At 45.3% G+C, this 22,154-nt stretch overlaps 1 protein-coding gene across 5 annotated transcripts; it reads right to left on the minus strand.

Annotated features, from left to right (window-relative positions):
* Positions 1 to 410: 410 nt before the first annotated feature.
* On the minus strand, positions 411 to 20,966 carry LOC109766644 (uncharacterized). Of its 5 annotated transcripts, none has more exons than XM_020325414.4 (10): positions 20,669 to 20,966; positions 20,259 to 20,571; positions 19,887 to 20,020; positions 19,495 to 19,756; positions 19,183 to 19,408; positions 18,945 to 19,089; positions 7,568 to 7,753; positions 4,590 to 5,762; positions 1,238 to 3,436; positions 411 to 845 (listed from the first exon to the last, which is right to left on the minus strand). In XM_020325414.4, exons 3-10 carry the CDS (start codon positions 19,977 to 19,979, stop codon positions 570 to 572), a joined length of 4,560 nt encoding a protein of 1,519 aa, XP_020181003.1. In that variant the 5' UTR covers positions 19,980 to 20,020; positions 20,259 to 20,571; positions 20,669 to 20,966; the 3' UTR covers positions 411 to 569. The 5 variants fall into 5 exon arrangements, with proteins under 5 accessions (XP_020181003.1, XP_045085975.1, XP_045085972.1 ...); XM_045230040.2 differs by having other exon boundaries at positions 18,945 to 19,026; positions 20,259 to 20,587; XM_045230037.2 differs by having other exon boundaries at positions 20,259 to 20,587.
* Positions 20,967 to 22,154: the final 1,188 nt, after the last annotated feature.

Raw genomic sequence — 22,154 nt, forward strand, 5'->3', positions numbered from 1 at the left:
CCGCAGCCGGTCTCGTTGGTTAAATTTACGGTCAGATTTAGATCTCGAAAAACGAGGACGCATTAGGAAAACGTGGACACACTACATTATGGAATGGAGAGAATATAGATGTCGCTTCGCCCAGGCTCGGTACCTGTCCACCAACTTGGGGCCTACCATGGAATACGGTGATATACTACCTTTAATGCGGCGGTGGAAAATTCAATACGCCTGGCAACACATATCACGATGCTGGTTCTGCGGGGTTGATTCCGAGCTGCTGCAGATCGGCCTCTGCAACGTTTTTTCGGTTACTATTGGCCATGTACAACAGCAAACCGATCAGGAAACATCAAATCCCCATACCGACCTTGTGCATCATCGATGCCTATTATCTAAAAAAATTGAACAAGCTCCAAAGCGAAGACATATAATTAAGATGCATCACAGATTAATTGTCAAAAAGAAAAAGATGCATCACAGATTAGTAGTATAACCCAACCTTGCAGACAAATTAGAGAGTGCTACGATAATCTCCCTGGATAACATCAACTAAACTACCATACGAGCGAGAGCGACTACCACACATCCTACGAGAATGACCAACAACTAAAGAGCTTCTTCAGGAATGTCCCGAGACAGAGCACACAACCCTGGTCATCCATCACATCCTCACCATATAGCTGCCCTTCAATAACTGCCCTCTCATCAGTTGTAGCTGCAATATTGTTTGCTGCATCTGCCGTGTTGTTTGTCCTTGATCCATTTGCCGTATCTAGGTTCATGGCTGCCTCTGGAGATAAGGTCTCCTCTATCTCCACTAAATCTTCTACTTGGCCCCCAGCCGAAGGTGACGCTTTGATTTGCTGAACAGCAAAAATACCATAATGAAAACAATTGAATATGCAAATCTCTCTATGCTACCCCATAATTAAAGCAACAATATTTTTTTTTCTTTGGTGAATATTTAGGGCATTTGCCTTGTGCTCCTGTTCATTTGTTACTCAGTAGTAATAAACAGCCACACGACACCTAGTTGACGTCATTATTTAATGAAACAAATTTATATGAGGTAATATTGGAGAAAATGATTACAAGGAAAAAATACTTGCAAATGTGGTTATTGCATGAAAATGAGGTAATAAGAAATACAAAACAGGGATAATCATATACTGAGATGACTCAGGAGGATAGAAACTCCTCACTATCCAGTGCAAAAATTTATTCAAATACAACGGATAGCTAAACATTGACATACCTTATCTTTTATGTGAGGGAGCTTCATCATGTTCTCATCTGATTTACACCACTGAGATAATTCAGGGCACTCATAAACATTAAGACATTCAAGCTTGGTTAGTTGTCTTATGCTGTCAGGCAAAGACTTGATCCCCTCGCATTGGCTGATATGAAGTTCTCTGAGAGAGGTGAGTTCTCCTAACCATTGTGGTTGTGATGCCATGCTTCTGCAAGCATGTACTCGTAACGACTGCAGCCGTTTCAGTTGTCTCGCTTGCACATTCAATCCATCTAGGTTTCCGTGCATTACCACCAGGTTCTCAAGAGATGTGAGCTGAAATAACCATGCCGGAACTTCTGCCTTGTCACCTATCCATCTAAAGAATCCTAGGGACATTGATTTGAGGGAGGATAATTGTTGGATAATCTCTGGTGAGGCGGCCAGATCAATACGACACTTAGTAGTTAAACTGTGGAGGGCAGGGAGGTGGTGCAGCAACCTCCACTGACGCAGGGGCAGGTTACAGTTATCTACTTCCAGTTTCAGATCGATTAATCGGTAAGGGGAGGAAGAAGCATCGGTCAGTGAGGAACACTCTGCCCATGCTGATGATAGCACATTATCACTCCCAGATATGATCCAAGACACAGCTCTGGGCGGACCTTGTTCTATTGTCAACTTGGGGCAATCCTGTATACTCACCGTCTCGAGCTTGGGGAACATGAGCTCATTCGCATCATCCTCACCACTGGAACATGTCATGTTCCACTTTTCCATGCTTTCCATACAACAGAGACCTAGCCATTCTAGGTTTGGAAGTTGGCCAAAGGCTGGGAGGTTATTGCACTTGGGAAAATCCGACAAATCTATCCGACAAAGATTAGGAAGATAGTGCCCAACACCCATCATCCAATCCGGAAGGCTGGCAACCCTGTAACCGTCTATATGCAATTTCCTTAAACTGCTCGGTGGCACTAGTTTTTCCAACACCTCCTTGTCAATGTGATTCACAGACATCTCAGTATAGTCAGTCCATATGAATGTTAAATCTTCAATTCTGTACTTCTCCACCAGATCTATGCATTGTGCCTCTTCTGCAGACATCACATTTTCAAGTCCACTTATCTCCAGCTCCTTGTTAGGATTTGTATGCCGAAGCAGAAAGAGATTGCTGTGATATTCACCACGGGATACCACAAAGTGTGGCAACGAGGCAACATTTAATTGAGAGAGAGCTGATTCTTCTAAACTAGATGCAGGCCCATTCAGATTTAGGACCTTCAGACATTCCATCTTAGCCATACTTTTGGGAAGCCTCTCTATATCATCACAGCCTAAGAGGTCCAGTGTATGTAGCTTCTTGAGGTTTCCAATACTTTCAGGTAAACTAGAAATCTGCGAATTCTCAGACATGTCCAAATGCTCAAGATTGAAAAGGGTACTGATAGAGCCAAGCAATCTGTCAATTTCTTCTTCTGACGGGGCCATAACATGCATGCATCTCGATAGATTTAAATACCGAAGATTGATTAGATTGCCGATGACTTTTGGCAACTCTCTGATAGGCTTCGCAGCTTGAGCATTTTTAACTGATAAATTCAAATGTTGGAGTTTGGTAAATCCACTCAAATCTTCTGGTATAGACATGCAACAATGCGATAAATCCAGATGCACCAACTTTTTGAGCTCTCCAAATGATGCTGGGAGTTGACATATGCGGGCACAACCTGATAAATCAAGATGCATGAGACCTTTCAAATCACCAATTGAATCTGGCAATGCTTCGATCTCAGAGTATCTAAGGTTGAGGTAGTTCAATTTTGAGAGCTCGGTGATCCAGTTGGGAATTATCCGATATCTGATCCGTGGAGCATGAATATATCTCAGGTGCTTCATTTGACCAATAAAATCAGGTAACTCTTCAATAATGCATCCACTTAAATCTAAGATGATGACAAGGCGCTTAGCTGGTGAAATTGCACCATCATGAAGCTCTATTTTTGCATGGTCTGGAATAAGCAAAGCTATTACTTCTTGAGGGAGACCCACAAACGACTTCAATTGCTTGCTAGGATCCGCAAAAATTGCATACTGGCAGTTTCTTCCAGCAAAATTGTCATTTTCATTAACTATATTGGCCAACATCGCTCTGGCAAGTTCGTGCACTAAGTCATGCATTGTGAAAAACGTACCAACTTTGTCCTGCCTTGCGTAATCCTGCAGCAAAAGGACCATAAAGTTTTAGAGTTTTGTATTCATTTAGTTATCTAGTAGTATATTTACCAATTGAAATATTTAGATATCATTTAAAAAAATGATGAAGAGGTTAGTATGTTAAATAATAAACTTCATGACCATTTCAAATAGTTTGTCGACGCACCGAGTATACTGAGTAAACTTTTATAAGATCTTTTAGATCACTACTTGAGTGATCTAAACGGTCGTATATTAATTTACAGAGGGAGTATGATATAACACTACTACAGAAATACATTTTCTAATCCCCAGACCTAGTCGGTTTAAAAAAAACTGACACAAGAACATTCCCTCCTGCAGATGACACTGACTACAATACTTCAACATACCCATGTGATAATATAGTACCATTCACTACAGCCTAGTAACGTTTGATTGTTTCTAAGTCTATGAGAGATATTCAAGCTGTGAACCCAACCTCTGCCTCGCTCCTTGCCGGTGATTACTGAAAGAACTACGAAATATTGATTTTGTACTAAGAAACCATGCATGAGATTTTTTCCACACCATAGATCATTAGTTTGTCTCAGTTCCGAATGCATGCGGCAACCCACTTAATTGAGTTGATTGACCTTATGTACAAATACGAAGAACAATAACTCATCTGAAGAATACGAGGAACAGTAATTAATCATATAGTTTTATATTTTTGCGGTGGACACGGTCACATAGTTGATACACTCTGCAAGCATCATTTTCTAGAGTGCGGATATTTTGCACATGCGGTCATGTACACCATCTGCCACTACTTGATACTTACATCTGAAAATTATTTTTAACAAAATATAGAAACCGTAGATTCACAATTGTGTGTCATATGAGAGTATGCAGCAATATTTGTGTAAAATAAACATAGTTTTATTCTGCATGAAGTAGGCAAAATTAGCCACCGTGTGCACAATAGTATAATTAGTCCCAATATTTGTGTTCATAGCCACATGCATTTACACAGTACTTAAAGCTTGTACACTTACAATTTATGCAAAGAAATTAAATTTGTAACACAGATGTATGCACTATAATAATACTTTTTCACCGAAGATGAAAATATATGCACTATCTGAAGTCGAATACATAAAGTTGAAAAGAATAGTAGAATTGTGAAGTAACTCACCAAAGGTGTCACTGAATATTGAAGGAAGGACATCCCCAAGAGTTGGGTGATATACTGCTCACAGAGCTGCATAGAATCAAATGTCTTAGATGGCCCAGGAAATTGAAGAGCTATCCATTGGTGAATTAGATCATGCTTTACTATGATGTGGCCTTTTGGAAAGATTCCACAATAGGAAAAGCAGAATTGCAAGAATTTATGCATATGGGAATAGCTCAACCGCAGCGATGCAAGCACTTCATGAGTTGTTAATGATGGATCTTCCAAACTGGATAAATGCCAGACATGACTGTCCCTCACTGACTTCCATTCATCATACGTCATGTATCCCAACATGTATCCAAGTGATTGAGCCGCTAAGGCCACACCACCACACTTGACTGCAATGTCCCTTCCTATCTTCTCCAATTGGGTTTTGCCAGATTTATTTTCGAAGTCACTTTTTTGTTTTATTATAAGCCAGCACATTTCATCAGTCAAAATCTTCAGCTTGTATGGCACATTTTTGGCAGTACTGCAAATTTTCCTTGCAATTTCTTCATGACGTGTAGTTACTATAATCACCTTGCTTCCCTTGCCAGGCCTTAGCATAGCCTTCAATTCATCTAACTTACGTGGATGCTTCTCCCACAGGTCGTCTAAAACAATCAAAATACTCTTATCAGCAAATAGCTCTGTAAGGCGATTGTGTATGATCTGCATGTTAGCTATATTGCTGATCTTCTTTGATAACTGTGTTATTATAGAGTTGCCAATTTTATACAAGTCAAGCTTCTCAGAAACATATACCCAGGCCCGAGAGTGTCCATGGAATTGTTTGTCGTTGAATACCAACTGTGCCAAGGTTGTCTTGCCAATGCCTCCAATGCCATGTATTGGAAGGATGACCATCTCATTCGTACTACTCTCAGATAAAATAGACAGTATTTCCTTTTTTTCAGCAGTCCTTCCGATGATTAACTTCTCTTCCAAATATGATGATGTTTCCCGGTCTTCAGTCTTGTTGATGAAGAATGGTTCTTCCACACTTGATGATGCTTCCCTTATGTTAGGTACTTGCTCCGTATTAGCCACTGGATTTGTTATTTTGTCAAGCTCGGCTGTCATCACCTTCAACGTTTCAGCCAATGAATTCTTGAGATCAATTTTCATAGACAGTGGCACAACTGCTAACTGCAACAAAGTTTTATGTTTAAACTCTCTGGGATGACTAGGCTAAATGTCAGCTGTAAGCTAACTTACAAATAGGCAATTTCACACAATTCTTCGATTAAACTACTCTCCCATTGGAATAACATACATATGAAGTCTGCGCTTCCTCAACATCATCCTCGAGTAGAAGTACCACCATCTTCGAGGAGATAGAGCTCCACGATGAGGACAGATGTTGAGCGAACATCTCCACAACACAAAGTCAGAGTTTGTACTACTGACTGTCATCTCAAAGGAAACACGATGGCGACCGATGCTACCGTAACAGTGGAGAACAACTCATGCACCATGAATGCAACAAGGAAAGCTAATGTTTTATGTGTTTCTGCTAACTCGCAATATGTTTAACTATGAGATGTTTGGAGATGGCGTGCTACGAGCTGTACATGATTCTTGTACCGCATTTTTTTTTTCGTTTCTTACTTCTGGCTGTGTGCATCCTATCTATGTGGAGACAGGGTGTAAACTCCTTTGAATTGTATCAGTGTGATGCTATCCTATGTGTTTAGTAAATCGGAAAAAAAAATCAGGATTTAGGAATAAGTGCCCATCGTCAAATTCTGAATCAGTGTCTTTTTTGGAATGACAACTGGTGTATCAAATGCCCTACTATATATATATATCCAATTTTTGGATCTTCTCTATCATGCATTTTCTGCACCCTTTGGTATCAAATGCCCTACTATATATATCCAATTTAAAAGTTTGGAAAATTGAGACCCCTAACGTCTTTAGCGTCAGTAACATACAGAGCTCTGAACTCTGCATGTCTTGGTTTTGCTTTTAATGGAAATGGAGCCACTCCCTCTTGACCTACATAATTTTTTGTTCTTAACTCTATGCCTTGGTTGGTTCATGGTGCAATTAATTTATCTCGTTCATGGTGCTTCTCTACATACTAAATGCACTAGCATGAGAATACGAGATGCTGCTTCCTCCATGATTTGGAGTTTGCGCCCTTCCTCCGTGATCAGTTCATCAAAGCACCCTCGGAAAAAAAGAAGGGACTTTTTTTTGCCGGAAAATCCAGAAAGTGTTCGGGCCTCAGGAAGCTCGAATTTTAAAATTTCTAAAGCTTCCTTTTTTCATTCAAAACGTTCTGGAAAGAATACCTAAGGTCATAATAAAGATGTCTAGTACTCCATCCGTTCCAAACTTTTAAATACACTGATTTTTTTCTAAAGGAGCTTCCTGGAGCTTGTGCTCCATATCACCTCTCCCCAGGTTTTGCTTGTTGCTGATAAAACAGAGCATGAACGTCAGAAGAGTGCTCCATAAGCAAGGAATTCTCAACAGATAGATGTGAAACTATTAATCATTTTTCTAGTGATCAGTCCAGGTGCCAAGTGTCCTTGTTACGGTGCAGGGGCTTGATTTCGTTTGTGTATTAGCTAGTTTTTTCATTGTCGGAGCTAGAAGGAATTAAACAGTTGTTTATTCGAGTACTTATATCAAACAGCCAGGAAAGTGTCCGGAGTACTGATGCATCAACAAAATTACGAATTGTCATTAAGGAAAAGATTAAAGTGGGAGGAACAAAAGAAATGCAAAGAGTATGTTTACATCTTTGGAAGAACAAAAGCTCTTGTGAACCCAGACAACTCTCTTCTGCAAATCATAAAATAAATAAATTCTCTTTTCTGTTTGGAGATTATATTCTACTTCCTCCGTCCCATAATATAAGAGCGTTTTTGGCACTAGTGTAGTGCCCAAAACGCTCTTATATTGGACGGATGGATAGCTTACATTCTGTGTGGAGATTATACCTGTGCGTTGGGAATACCAGTTTCTGTGTCATTCAGGATATCAAGGATCCTTGCTATAGTGGGTCTATTTTTTTTTGAATCCATGCAATGCACTGCTGTGTTGATGCATGTCCACACTTGATGAATTAACTTCTCTCTTCGGTTCTTTGACGTGGGTTCAATCATACTACTGCACTTGGCAAGTACCTACAAACCAAAATATATAGACAAAGTTTCAGATGGAGAATAGAAGCATGATCTACAATACATGCTCAGATGAACTATATAGCATCTGTTTCAGTAAATTTCAAGTAACTTGTAAACTCAGATATTCCCATCAATAAGAAGAAACTTTGGCAATTAAAATATGTCTAGCAAATAATATTTTTCTTTTACATCTCTACTATTAAAGCAGAATCGGACGTTGTTTTCGTTTGACCTCCTCCCATCGATCGCCCCACGCCATCGATTTTCTTTCACCGTGAGTCCCACTTCCACCTCTGGTTTACAGGACAAAACCACAAAACTAAACAGCCCTACCCCACGCACGCACACCTCACGATCCCTAACTGTCGCTACACCAAGGCAGGGTCCACCATGTCAGGGCGTTACACTAGGTGCGATCAGGAGGCGATCACAGCTGCTAGGGTTTCGCTCGCGGGGATGGTTTCTTGCTGGCGGCCGTAAGGATTACAATGGTGTGATTGCTGGCAGTCATAAGGATTACGATGGCATGATCCATCGGCTGGCCAGATCGTGTGTTCGTCGTCTCGCTCTTGCTTGGCTGTCGCACGGGGGCGATGGCTACGCACAAGACAATGCATCCCCTATGGAGGGTGTCCTGATCCCCATGAGGTATGATCCGGAGGAGGAGGATGCAGGCCACTCGGCGAGGCTGGGAGGCCTCATCTTGACGAAGAAGACCAGGGAATGCACTTTAAGGACGAGCCAAGTGATCAATTCCAAAACTTAGATGGGTTGTTGTGGGCAAGGTATGTTTGTTGAGAAAACTCAACATCACGGGGATGGAAAGAACCAGGAAGAGTAGGATGGGTTTGGCCGAGGGGAGGCAGCGGTTCGTCGCTGTTTGTACAACTCACGATTCTTGAGTAAGGACTTTGTGAATTTTCTGACGAGAGAATCTGACGAGAATGTTTCAATATACACAGCACCACGCCGCCACCGGCGCAACTAGCTGAGCGCTCAACGTGTTGTGGATGCGGCCGCGCATGGTTTCAGCTCATCATGATGTAGCATGGAGCCGTTTCCTTCTGCACGCTCCTGCATATACCTAGGCAGTGTATGAATTAGGCTCAAGCCAAGCTCATGTGCAATTTGCTTGGCCTTGTTCCACACGAGGACTGGAACACCGACGCGAAGACATGGTGTCGGTGTCAAAACCGGCGGATCTCGGATAGGGGGTCCCGAGCTGTGGATCTAGGAACGATGGGGAACAGGAGATGAAGAACACGAGATTTACCCAGGTTCGGACCCTCTCTAGGAGGTAAAACCCTACGTCCTGCTTGATTGTATTGATGTATGATATGGTTACAGAGTCGATCTACCTCGAGATCAGGTGAGCTAAACCCTAGATGAATAAGGGGATGGATGAAGCTCTAACCCTAAAGACTAAAACCCTCCGGTTTATAGACACCGATAGGGTTAGGGTTACACGAGGTCGGTTACAATGAAGGAAAGATCAGGCTTGATCTTGACTTGGAGGGCACATCATGACTCCGGGGATCTTCCATCTATGCACGGATCCGTATTCTAGCTGGGCTCCACAGCGGCCCATTAGTCCGGCCCATACGAAGTAGGCCGACGCCCTGAGGACCCCTTAGTCCATGACTCCCTCAGTAGCCCCCGAACTAGCCTCCAACGCCGGAGGCTTGTGTCCGGCATCCGCATACTCAACGGTCTTCGGCTTGCAAGGCGAGTTCACCATCCGATCCGTACATGCTTAGAGTTCAATGGTATCCGAAATCCGGAGCATGTGTTTTGCTTAGCCTCAAAGGCAAAAATGTTCAAGTGTGAATAGTGCCATAATTTGAAAACTTTTCGACAAAGGGTCGCGTCCAGTCATAACACCAAACGGCTGGAAGTTCTCGATGCGCGGCTCGAGGCCGCCCCTTCAATGGCACGTCATATCAAGGCAGAGATTGTGCCCCGCTTTTTAAGGGATTTGATCAATGATTTCGATCCCTCCACCCGCGCATAACGTTGCGGTCATATCGGGAAGTGGAGAGGTCCGCGGCGAGGAAATAGGGACCCTTAGCCGATCCTCAGCCTATATATAAAAAAGGGGACAGCTGCAGTTATCAGCCTACGCCTTCTCCCACCTTTCGCCGTCACCTTCCCAATCTCCAGAGCCCTGCCTTCCTTCTTTGTCGTAATTCTATTCTCCACCTCCTAGCCACAACCATGGCCGGATCCGGTGCTAACGGCAAGTGGGAGGTCTCCATCGTCACCAACGGCGACATCGAGGAGCTGAAGCGAGCCGGCTACTTGTCAGCCAACATCGCTCACCGGGCCCCTGAGAAGGGCCTGGTCGTCCCCACGCCCAAGCCAGGCGAGAGGGTGGTTTTTCTCCCCCATTTCATCCGGGGGTTGGGATTCCCGCTGCACCCCTTTGTGCGGGGATTGATGTTCTTCTATGGGCTGGATTTTCACGATCTAGCCCCCAACTCTCTTCTCCACATTACCACTTTGATTGTCATCTGCGAGGCCCTTCTGCGGATCCAGCCGCACTCCGGCCTATGGCTGAAGGTATTCAATGTCATGCCGAAGGTGGTCGAGGGCGCCCAGGCGGATTGCGGCGGAGCGATGATTAGCAAGCTCGCCCGAGTCCAATGGCCGGAGGGCTCATTCATCGATACTGTCAAAGTGTGGCAGAAGGAGTGGTTCTACATAATAGAGCCAAGGGAGGCAACCTGGATGGCAGGCCCCGAGTTTAGATCCGGACCCCCAACGAGGCTAACCTCATGGACCAAGAAAGTTCTTGATTGGGGATCCGCCGACAATGTGAGGAAACTGCAGACGTGCGTTTCCAATATGATGAAGACCGGCGCCAAAATGACCAACGTGGTCCAGGTTATGCTCCGTCGCCGCCTCCTTCCCTGCCAACAGAGGGCGAGTCTGATGTGGTCTTACAATCCCGAAGACCTGGCCACCGTGCAACATCTCTTCGGCACCACCTATGAAAAGGTGTAGGGTCTGCTGTTAAAGCCTCAGAAGGAGTGGCCGGCCGAGAAGGAGGACATCGGTCTTGACGACGCGAACCCCCCAAAAGAGGTAATTAAATTTTTGCCCGTTGTATATTCAGGTGATCATGTTGTCCGAAATCCGATCTGAATCCCCCTTTTGCTGCTTTAACAGAGCTGGATCAAGAAAGCCAAGAAGATCAACAGTCCGGCTCCGCTACCCGAAGATCCTCGGACAGCTCAACTGGACGAACTGCTGGTTGTGGCGCCTTACAAGGCGCCGGAGAAGAAAGGGAAGAAGAAGAAAGAGCTGTCGGAGACCAGGGGAGGTCTTCATATAAGAGATCATCCGGTCCCCAAGGCCGGTGATGCTGCGGCCCCGTCTGCTCAGGACGGGGAGGAAGACGAGGAGGAGAGTGCCTCTTCCTACTCCAAGAAGAGGGCGGCATCCAAAGACGTCGAGGAGGGACAACCTCCTCGGGCCCCGAAGAGGCAATGCAGGCCGAAGTTGGTCATGCCCATCAGTTCAGACTCTGATGAGGAGTCCGTGGCATCGGAGGAGGTCCCGGCAAAGGACCGCCGAGTCAAGCCCGCCGCTACAAGGTATGCAATTCAGTATTTCTTATTTCATTGCCATTTATTGACCGCAACGGGTAATGTGATATTTCAGCCCACCGCGTGCCATCCCGCCGAGCAAACCTCGGAGGGAACCTCCCCGCCTGCCGAATTGGCGGATAGCGGGTCGGCGTCGCACGCCGTGCCTCCCCTGGTCCCCAAAGGGGCTGAGGAGGTGCGGTCCCGAAGTACCCCTCCCCACCCGAATATGAGGGAGGGGGCGACTCTATAATGGCCGAGGTAGAAGCCTTGGCCAACCAAGGCCGGGAGGATGTGCCTCTCCCGACGAATACCTTAGGGGAGTCCGGCCAATCCGGACCCTCACAGCCCGGCACGCCCGAGCCCCCAAGGATTTTAGGGGCGCTGATCCCGCCATCTGACGATGCTGGGGTCAGGGTTCCGCCGCCCGCGTCGAACACCAGCTGCCCGGCGACAACGGGCTGGTCGGGCGCGCTGGAGGAGTTGGTGAACTGCTCCGTCATCATTGACGAGCACCGTGCCCTTATCGGTGCGGTTCTACAGAGTGTTCGGTCCGTCCATACCAGACTGAACAATGCCGTTCAGGGCCTTTTAACAGGCTTTAAGGTGAGTCAAGTAATGCCCCTTCCTCTTTAAAATGGAATTACTGTTTGGTTTTAGAGTTTGAGTAAGCCTTATGCATAACAGCCCCCGAGACTCTGTAAGGATTGCAGTTTTTTAAATCTTCGCGATCTGATGTAATATCGCAGGCATCTTCCTTGGCTGCGACAGCTAATGCCGCTGCCCTCGAGGAGATGGATCGGAAGCTTAAACGCTCCGATGAAGAGCTTGACCTTGTCAACAAACGGCTTGATGAGGCGCAAGGTAAGCTTCTTGTAAAATGCATAGTTTGACACCGTCGGATATAGACGGTCCGGATTATGTGCTGAACATATTATATTTGGTGACTGCGGCCGCCGCCGTTGAGGTTGAAAAACTCAAGGCTGCTCTGGAGAAGGCCGAGGCCAAGGCGGTCGAGAAGAAGACGGCTGCCGAAAAGGCGGTGGCCGAACTGGAGACGGTTAAGGCCGCCGGCAAGAAGCACGAGGCTCGAGTAGCCGAAGTGCAAGTGGAGCTCAAGGATGCCGTCATGAAATGTGAGGACCTAGTTGTCGCGCAAGCCATTCATCTTTAACATTGTGTTTGAAGGCGACTAAGGCTTCGGCGTCCAGACAGTCGACAATCTGGTTCTTTTTGGTCAAGAATCGATTCCAAAACTGTCGGGCTGACTCTCCGGGCTGCTGTGTTATATGGCTCAAGTCATCGGCATCCGGAGGTCTAACATAGGTGCCCTGGAAGTTATGCCGAAAGGCGTCCTCGAGCTCCTCCCAACAACCTAGTCTCTTTGGGAAGGCTGTTCAACCAGTGTATGGACGGTCCTTTGAACTTTAATGGCAGGTATTTGATAGCGTGGAGGTCATCTCCCTGCGCCATGTGAATGTGGAGCAAAAAACCCTCTATCCACACGGCTGGATCTGTAGTCCCATCGTATGGCTCAACGTTTACAGGCTTGAAGCGTGCCGGGAATTCATGCTGCATCACCCTATTTGTGAAGCATAGTGGGTGAGCGGCGCCCCGAACTTGGGCTATGTCGCTTCGGAGGTCATCGGCCCTCCGAGCCCGTTGATGTTCCCGAACTCTATTGTTTCGGTTCAGCCAGGCTTGATATCCATCCTGGCCAGCAGGCGGGTTTCCTTTTGGTCCATAGATAGACCTTGTCTGGGCTCCTCGAGCGTCCAGATCTTGTCGTAGGTCGTATTCGTAGGCCGGCCGCGCTGACTCCTTGCCGTGACGGCGAGGTGGGGCGACGGGGTGTTCGGCCTTATCAGCTCTCCTGTCCCGTCCTCAAGGGGGGCGGTCCGGCTCTTCGGCCTGGGTGTGTTTTGGACGCGTTGGCTCTACGGCCTCATCGTCAAACTGCGGCAGTAATTTTCGCTTCGGGTAGTTTCTAGTCTGTCGCTCGTAACTGTACCCTTCTTCGACGGCTAGGACTTTGGTCCAACGGTCATTGAGGGTGTCTTGTTCGGCCTTGATTTTCTGTCGCTGCTTCTTCAGGCTATGCGCGGTAGCAATAAGCTGCCGCTTGAAATGCTCCTGATCCAGCGGTTCTTCGGGAACAATGAAATCTTCGTCCCCTAAACTGACTTCCTCCTCGGAGAGAGGGAGGTAATTACTGTCTTCGGAGTCGTTGAGGTCTTCTAGGTCCTCGTGCTCCTCGGGGTCATCTGGCTGATGGTCATCGGTGGAGGCGTCATCAGGGTTGTCTGTGTTGTCCCCGGTGTCGTTCTCTACCATGTCTATATTGCTCGCATGGCTTCGACATGCCTTGGAGCAACGACATGACCGGCGGTGCTTTGGCGGCTCCTCGCCAGGTTTGTCATCATTTTTCTTGGGCGTGCCATCGTCGTCTTTAGGGGTATCCACCATGTTGATGTCGTATGTGGACATGGCCGTCCAGTGACCGGTGACTGGGGGAGCAACGCCGGCGTCAGCCGTGGCTCTGCTATCTTCGTCCATGGATTCAGCGTATTCCGAAGTGTAGTGCAGCATGTCGGTTAAATCTTCGACTATGGCCACTAAATGGGTGGTGGGTGGGACGCAAAATTCCCTGTAATTCGCCTCGGGGCACTGCTGGACGTAGGCTGAGGATGGGTCGTCTCGGAGGGCCATTAACTGGATCCGGTCGAGCGCTTCGCTTAGCAAGGCAATGCTTACCGAACTGGCGCATGGGGGCTGTTCAGGATCGATCTCCTTGGCGACGGGGTAGGAGCTAATCCGAGCTTGGATTGACTTCTGGTCTTCGGGCACTATCTCCGTGTCAAGGCTCGAGGCCGAATTGGTGAGGGGGAGTCCGGCTGGAGGTAACTCCGGATTTCCGGACATCAACCCGTCATCGGGGCTCAAATCCGGGTCTGTGACGGGGATAATGGCCGGGTCCTCGGTTAGGGGGGACTCTAGGTCGCCGGGGCCGAGGGACATGTCCGGGCTCGAGGCCGCGTGGTCGGTGAAGGTCGATCCGTAGATCGGATCGGAAAGGGGCTCCAAAGCAAATTCTTTGGGGCTCGTGGGTGTGTCCAGCGAGTGTGAATCCGGAAAAAACCAGATTGCCTCGCGTATCTGCGACGTATTCCAGGTTGCCGAATCTAATCCGGCGGTCTGGGGCGAAGTTGTTGATTTGGTCTAGATGACCGGTCGGGTTGGCGTGCAGCACAATGCTGCCAAACGTGAAGAGCTGTCCGGGGACGAAGAAATCCCCGGTTGTGAAGCCGTCTCCGATGACCAGGCGGGCCATCGATCCTTCGGTGATCCAACAGCGAAACTCTCAATGAAAGCATCAATGTCGGTGTCAAAACCGGCGGATCTCGGGTAAGGGGTCCCGAGCTGTGGATCTAGGAACGATGGGGAACAGGAGATGAAGAACACAGGATTCACCCAGGTTCGGACCCTCTCTAGGAGGTAAAACCCTATGTCCTGCTTGATTGTATTGATGTATGATATGGTTACAGAGTCGATCTACCTCAAGATCAGGTGAGCTAAACCCTAGATGAATAAGGGGATGGATGAAACTCTAACCCTAAAGACTAAAACCCTCCGGTTTATATAGACACCGATAGGGTTAGGGTTACACGAGGTCGGTTACAATGAAGGAAAGATCAGGCTTGATCTTGACTTGGAGGGCACATCATGACTCCGGGGATCTTCCATCTATGCACGGATCCGTATTCCAGCTGGGCTCCACAGCGGCCCATTAGTCCGGCCCATACGAAGTAGGCCGACGCCCTGAGGACCCCTTAGTCCATGACTCCCTCACATGGGCTGGGCTAGGCAGGCTTCATGGACAATAAGGTACTGAGATTTAGTACCCATTCTTAAATTAAATTATGGGTTGTCACTCATTCAATTAATATTGAGTTCCTTATGGAACTGAGATGACCAAATCCATAGATTCAAGCCAACTTCAGTAAGGGTGTGCTTATCTGCATGTTATTTATATGTTAAACTTGTAATATTGAGAGTTTGGTTTTATGTCTCTGTTCATTTCCTCATTTCCTTCGTTTTACAGAAGTTTCATCAGCGGAAGGAAGCCCACTAACACAACAATAACTATATTTACCGTGGCTGTGCCAAAATCATGAAGCAGGAAAACAATGGACCTTCGCTTTGATTGCAAGTATGTGCTTGCTCTCCTAAATGCCAAACTAAGTTGCGCATTGTGGTCTTTAAGAATTAAGATAGTTTCAGGTTAGAACTCTTTGGCAATGATAATGTTGCCAAATTATTAACATTTCTGCTTGCCAATTCTAAACATTAGCTTCCATGCACAAGGCCTACAGAATGGTATGTGCTTGCTTCTTGACTTACAAGCTAATAATGCCCGAATTGCAAAGGCTTGAAGGTTTATACAATATAGTTTGATATAGATTTATAAAATTGTAATGCTATAGCACAAGCATCAAACTGTGCCAACCTTTTCTCTTAAGGGGCACGAGTGGAGAAACATATGCATGGCATAAAGGGATACTGCCAAATGGAGAAGTGGATTACTGTAAGTTTTAATATGTAGGTACCTTCTGTCGTTTAGCAATTTATTTATTTTATATGTGGAGTTGTTGCTTTGTAGCAATGCACGGGTATTTAGCTCAAGAATACTTGACGGAATAAGGCAAGTGTTGTTTAAAATGACTTCTTCATGATAGTGCAAAATAGATTATAAAAAGAGTACATATATCATTGCCATGGGATATTTTAAACTAGCAGATCTGCCTGTTCATACAATGGCATCAACAAGTACCTAACTACCCTGCTTAAAATGGTTCACACAAATTTATAAATTAATTTCTACAAGTCCTCTCATCGGAAAGTGAGAAAATACACCCACCATGTGTGTGGAGTGTGATGTAGTGCCCCACAAATTATTTTCTATGTGTATGCCTCTCCTTTTATCAACTCCTGGAAGTTTATATTAATGCAACATTTTTTTAATGCAAGATTTAGATGTCTTAAGCAAGAACTTATGAGATCGAGATGGGTGCAAATATGACTACAAAATAGTATGCTTGACACAATTGTTATTGAACCATTGCAATATTTATGACCCATTGCACTGCAATGACAATAATTTTCTATTTTCCTTGTGGTGTAATCTTCATTGATTTGGAAAGATGGGGCATTTGTTAAGCCAATTAAATCCGCCACTGACCATGCAAAGTTCTTTCTTTCTTTTTCATGACTTCCTTTCATGGATTGGATTGGGGACTTGTGGCTCGCTAACTCTATGAGATAACTTGGAAAGGGAGGCTAACGTGGACGCTATGTATGCCTCCTTTGTAGCACAAGAAGCGGCACCAGTGGGAAGGGGGGAGATGGAAGTTGTAGGCGCGCCGCGCACGCCTCCCACCGGTCGTCGTTGGATAAGATGAGCAAGCGGAGGTGGGTGTCGAGGCCTCTTAAAAAGCCATGGATTGTCGTGTCGTCGTGGTGCCACTCAAGGAACCAACATCCACAACTAATAGAGCGGCAACACAAGGCAACATTGATGGCTACAACTGCGGCAAGAGATCTAGGTTAAGGGTCATGGCGAATAAAATAAGGATAGATGGACTCACCCACAACAATTTCCATGAAATTCCCTCTATTGTGGTTTGTGTATAATCAATCAATTTGATAATGATCTAGGGAATTGGAGAAGCCGAAGAAGACGACGACACAATGTGTAAATAAAGTTATTGAAAATGAAGATAGAGGGGGGAGGAGGCAGGGAGAGAGAGGGGGATAGAGAAGAGACAGGGGAGCATTGAAAAAAGTTGATAGTGTTGCATAAGTATGATGTGTACGAGGGCAAGGTATATTATACATGATTGATGTTGAACTACTAGAAATATGCATGCCCCGTTGCAACGCACGGGCAATTAACTAGTCTTAGTAGAGTTGTTATTTAGACCAGGGCTAATCCAGCCAAATATAATTGGTACGGTAGTATCAAATGTGTTCTTTTGTCCGCATGAGGTGTCAGTCCAACACCTCTTCTTTGAGTGAATTTGCTCGAGATGTGTGGTGGATGGTCCTAATTAATTTGTAGCCACCCCTAGTGTGTCAAGCATGTGGGCTAATTAGTTACGGGTACTGATAATAAATATAAATCTCATATCCTGGTAGAGCGGCGGCCTTGTGTCTTTCTGGCTATGCACGAATGACAATGTGTTTGACAAAGAAAAAGTATCTTCTGCACTCGAAGTTATATACTCATGTACAAATTCGCTCTATACGTGGTCTACGCTTTAACCGACCAACACACAAGGAGCTATTTACATTGACATGTGGTTGCCCTACAGTGTAGCCTCTGCGTCTGTCTTCCAACACCATACATGGCTTAATTATTATTCCCTTTTGAGCTATGTCTTTTTGTACTTTTTGAACTTGATGGACCACATGCATCCTAGTTATGCAACTGTCGGGTGAAACTCTTAGCTTGTATCGCCGTGATGCTGCATTTGAGTTAATAAAATATCTCATTATAAAAAACTGACATATTCCGCCTACAATTTTACTTTCGGAAGTGCCAGGGCATTCAGGCTTTTCCGCAGATTCCTTGTTTCCAATCATTTCGTTTTCCAGAAACAACACATCAAAATTACCATGTGAAATTCTGCTTTGAGTGACTTTGATTGTTATGGTTCTCAATTCCTTTGGTTTTATCCAGTAATTTTGGTATTCCATTATGTCGCTAAAGAGTTCAAAGAAAATGTACATGTTTTGTTTTAATTAGTTAGTGAATAACCTATCCAGGACACGAGTGGACCAAACTAACTTCAGGTTTTCTCATTTGACAAGCGATTTAAACTGAAAAACTTACCTACTATTATATTTTGGTTTGTTCGGACCCATTTCATTTTCAGTGTTGAACACACCTTGGGATGACACGTCATTAGACATGTAACACATACGTTATAGTTTTTTTTATCAGTATCACTTGCGAGGTTCCCAAAAACACACATGTGTTTCCACTTGTCAGTTAAGACCGGAGATCACTCGGAGATCACTGAAGGAAATTTAACAACCATTGTTGAGAGATAGATGTCTTTGCGAACTACAAGTCATAGTTGGGCTTTTTAGATCTCCTCTTTGTGGTAAGCAGAACATCACAAACAGGATTTTCGACCAACCTCTTCAGGATCATGTGTCACGGATAACCACGTTCATCTCAACAACCTTCCCCTCTAAAACCACCCGAGCCGCATCACCCGATCAGAAGACAACAACGACCCAGTCATGTTCCACCATGATGCAGTATATCTCTAACCTTAATTAGTTGTCTGACCGTTCATGAAATCTTCTATGGCAGGGGTTTTACCGGTCAGTGATAAGGGTTCATGTACTAGTGTTTTCATGCGTGGTATATTTTTCTATTTTTTACCGGCCAGTCCTGTTATAACTAATTACTTTGATAATCATTACACATTTTTTAGATAATGATGATAAAAATACATAATGCAAACATCAAAATAATCTTCATGTGGTAGTTTGTTATATGATATCGAGTAGCAAGCTGAAAGTATTTTTCTTACCTCCTCCTTAAATTGTGTGGGGTCATCTATTTCTTGATATAGGGAGTAACCTTCCATTATGTCCATCATTACAACACCAAAACTAAAAACATCATATAGAGATGAGATGGTGCTGTCAGTTCTGTACTCCGGTGGCATGTACTTACTGTGTTATAATAAAGAGTATGGTCATTATAGATACCATTTACGTGATAACAATATATGGTATTTCGAACAGAGGCATTTGTGGGCGACTTACTCTGTTCCTATCATGCGTTCTGTGACATGGGAGTGTGATTCAGCAAAGAGCCTTGACAATCCAAAATCTGCCAGCTTTGGTACCATGGAATTGTCGAGCAATATATTGGCAGGCTTCAGATCAAGATGAAAAATTCGTGGTTTACACCCGTGAAGGAAATTTAAACCTTCACAAATCCCTTTTATAATGCTATAACGTGTGCTCCAGTTAGCTGAAAGAGATTGTTCTACACAGATTGAAAAATAGAATGTTATAAATATGAGAAATTTATAATTAAAAAAAATACTGTACTGAAGTTACGTTCCATTGTACCACTGAGATGCTTGTGTAGGCTTCCATTTGGAAAGTACTCAAAGCAGAGTCCTCGATACACGTGTTTAGCTGCAATGTTGTCACCCTTGTGTTCGACAAATTCAGAATGTAGTTCATCGCAATAACCAAGTAGCCCTATAACATTTGGATGATCGACCTTCAAAAGGTTATTACAAACTTCATTTTTAAATAGATCTTCATCAAGTCCTTGCAGCGGATGAAGCATCTTCACGGCAATCAGTTCCCCACTATCAAGTTCTCCCTGTTTAACACAAATGTTGCACTTAAACCATTTCTTCACAACTGGGACCATTATTGCTTTTTTTTGTGACAACTGGGACCATTATTGCTAGTGCTGGTACATCTATTTAAATCTATGTGTTAAGTCATACCTTGTAAACTTTTCCAAATCCACCCCTTCCAATTATCCTATCCTCTGAGAAATTTTTTGTAACCTTTTTAAAAAGAAGATATGGTATATTCATTGCAGCAGTAATGGTATATCACCCAGCGCGGCCCTTCCCTTCTGTACATACGCAAACAAAACCATGTGAGATAACCATAGTATCATATAGCTTCAGTTATAATTTAACAAGTATGTTGACTTTTTTTTAAAGAAGTATATTGATAATGGTAAAACAAAAGAAAAATCGTCATTTGAAGAAATAGTTTCAGAAGGTATTTGTCGCCAGGCTCAGTTCAAATTAGGCGACCTCTATCGCCAGGGAGATAAGAGGAAATGAGTGGTGTTATATGAGTCTGACCTCTATCGACAGGGACCTTCTTGACAAGGATTTGAAGGGGTTTGGCAGGGATTGAAAGGGGTTAAATCCCCTACAAGTCAAAATCCCTTCAAATCCCCTCCAATCCCCATGGAAAGGGGTATAACCGAACAAAGCGGAGAATTTCAACAGCGGGATCTGATCTGGTGCTCCGGCGATGCCAACAGCGGGATCTGATCTGGTGCTACGGATGGAAACCCAGACGGATCTTAACTTTTTCACTTAGAGATGCATCGCTGCTACAGTCAGATCTACCTGTTTCCTCTAAGGATTTCTGAGTTTACAAGTAATATTGCTGCAAGAATTGATTCCTACGGAAATTAGGAGAAGAACACAAGATAAGGCGGCGGATGAATGGCAAAATAAAGATCTTGAAAGCACAAATCGCTAACCTGGAGGGAGCTGAATTCCTGACCGCCCAACAAGACCTGCTGCGTTCGACTGGGGAATTGATGGAGCTCTATGCACATGGGAAAATATCATGTGCTCCAGCACATCACATGATACAATGCTCCAAAACAGTATGGTGCTTTGGATCTGAAATGAACTGACATGATTGAAGCTTCTCTAGTTCACACTGCAAATATGCAAAACGTACCCTTGAAAGTTCTGTAATTAAGTGATCCAGACTTCAATCATGTCCATCGATTCTCAGATCCAATGCACTACATTCTTCTGGAGCATCGTACCATGTGATGTGCTGGAGCACTGGATATTTCCCCCATTATGCACATATGCAGTTGCACAGCCAACTAGGTCCAGTGCAAATATAATAATACTGTAACACTTATGCTTGGTACACCCCAGAGATAAAACAAGGACAACTGAGATTAGAGCAACTCTAGCAAATGCGCAATCTCGTCATCGACCCGTATATTTGCGACCGGTTTAGCGTTTTTGGGCCTTTTCAGGCCGAATCAGAAGTGCTATATTTCCATGGGCCCTAAGAATTATTGGGGCAGCCCGCAAACCGCCATTCCACCGCTATAGGGGGGGGGGGGGGGGGTGTTTTAGGGTTTCTGTCTCGAATAGATCTGCCCAGTCCACTCCCCCTCCGTTGTCTTTCTTTCTTAGCCCTAGCGACCGATTTCAAACAGTTATTTTCCTCTCAAGCGCAGATCATGCCGGAAGAAGATCGCGGGCGTGGGGCCGCTACGGGTCGTCGCCGCGCAAGCGTGGACGACACGACACGGAACCGGCAGCTCCAGCTGGCCCACCATCGAGTGGTGGCGCCAGGGGCAGGCGCGCAACCGCGGCGCCCTTTCCTGCGGCGACGGCAAACCATACGTGGAGCGCTTCAACGAGCTCTACGAGCAGCTTTAGCCGACCACAAAGAAGCTCCGCGAGGCGGAGATCGCACACCATGCCGTGAAGGAGGCGATGGCGCCGGCGAAGAGGGCACCGTTGAACGCCTCGAGGCGGCGAAGACGGACTATGAGCTCGCCTATACCCTCTACCGCTCGGCGTGCGAGTACTTCCTTTACATGAAGCCGTGCTCCGACAAGCTACGTTTTTATGTTTAGTTTGTCTATGTGTGATGACCAGTGTGTTCCTGACTGATCTATGTAGCGAAACCTGTTTAAGTTTAAGTTTCTAAATTTGCGGTGCTATTTGCGGTATTTATTCTAAGCCGAGGAAGAACTTACCGCAAGATCGATTTGTACAAACAGTAAACGATTTTGCGGGTAGGAAATTTATCACATTTGCTGGAGTAAAAAAAGCATAATGATCCTATTTCGAAAAAGGCTTCGGCCGCCCGGCCGCGGCAATACGAGTGCGATACGCCGTGCACGTAGAAATACGTACGCGTGGATCAAGTGGACGGGCACGTCGCGTCGCATGCGGTCAGCTGACCCGTCCCGTCGAGCAGACGTGGCA

The sequence above is a fragment of the Aegilops tauschii genome, chromosome 1, assembly GCF_002575655.3.
Source record: "Aegilops tauschii subsp. strangulata cultivar AL8/78 chromosome 1, Aet v6.0, whole genome shotgun sequence".
In the NCBI taxonomy this organism is placed as follows: Eukaryota; Viridiplantae; Streptophyta; class Magnoliopsida; order Poales; family Poaceae; genus Aegilops; species Aegilops tauschii.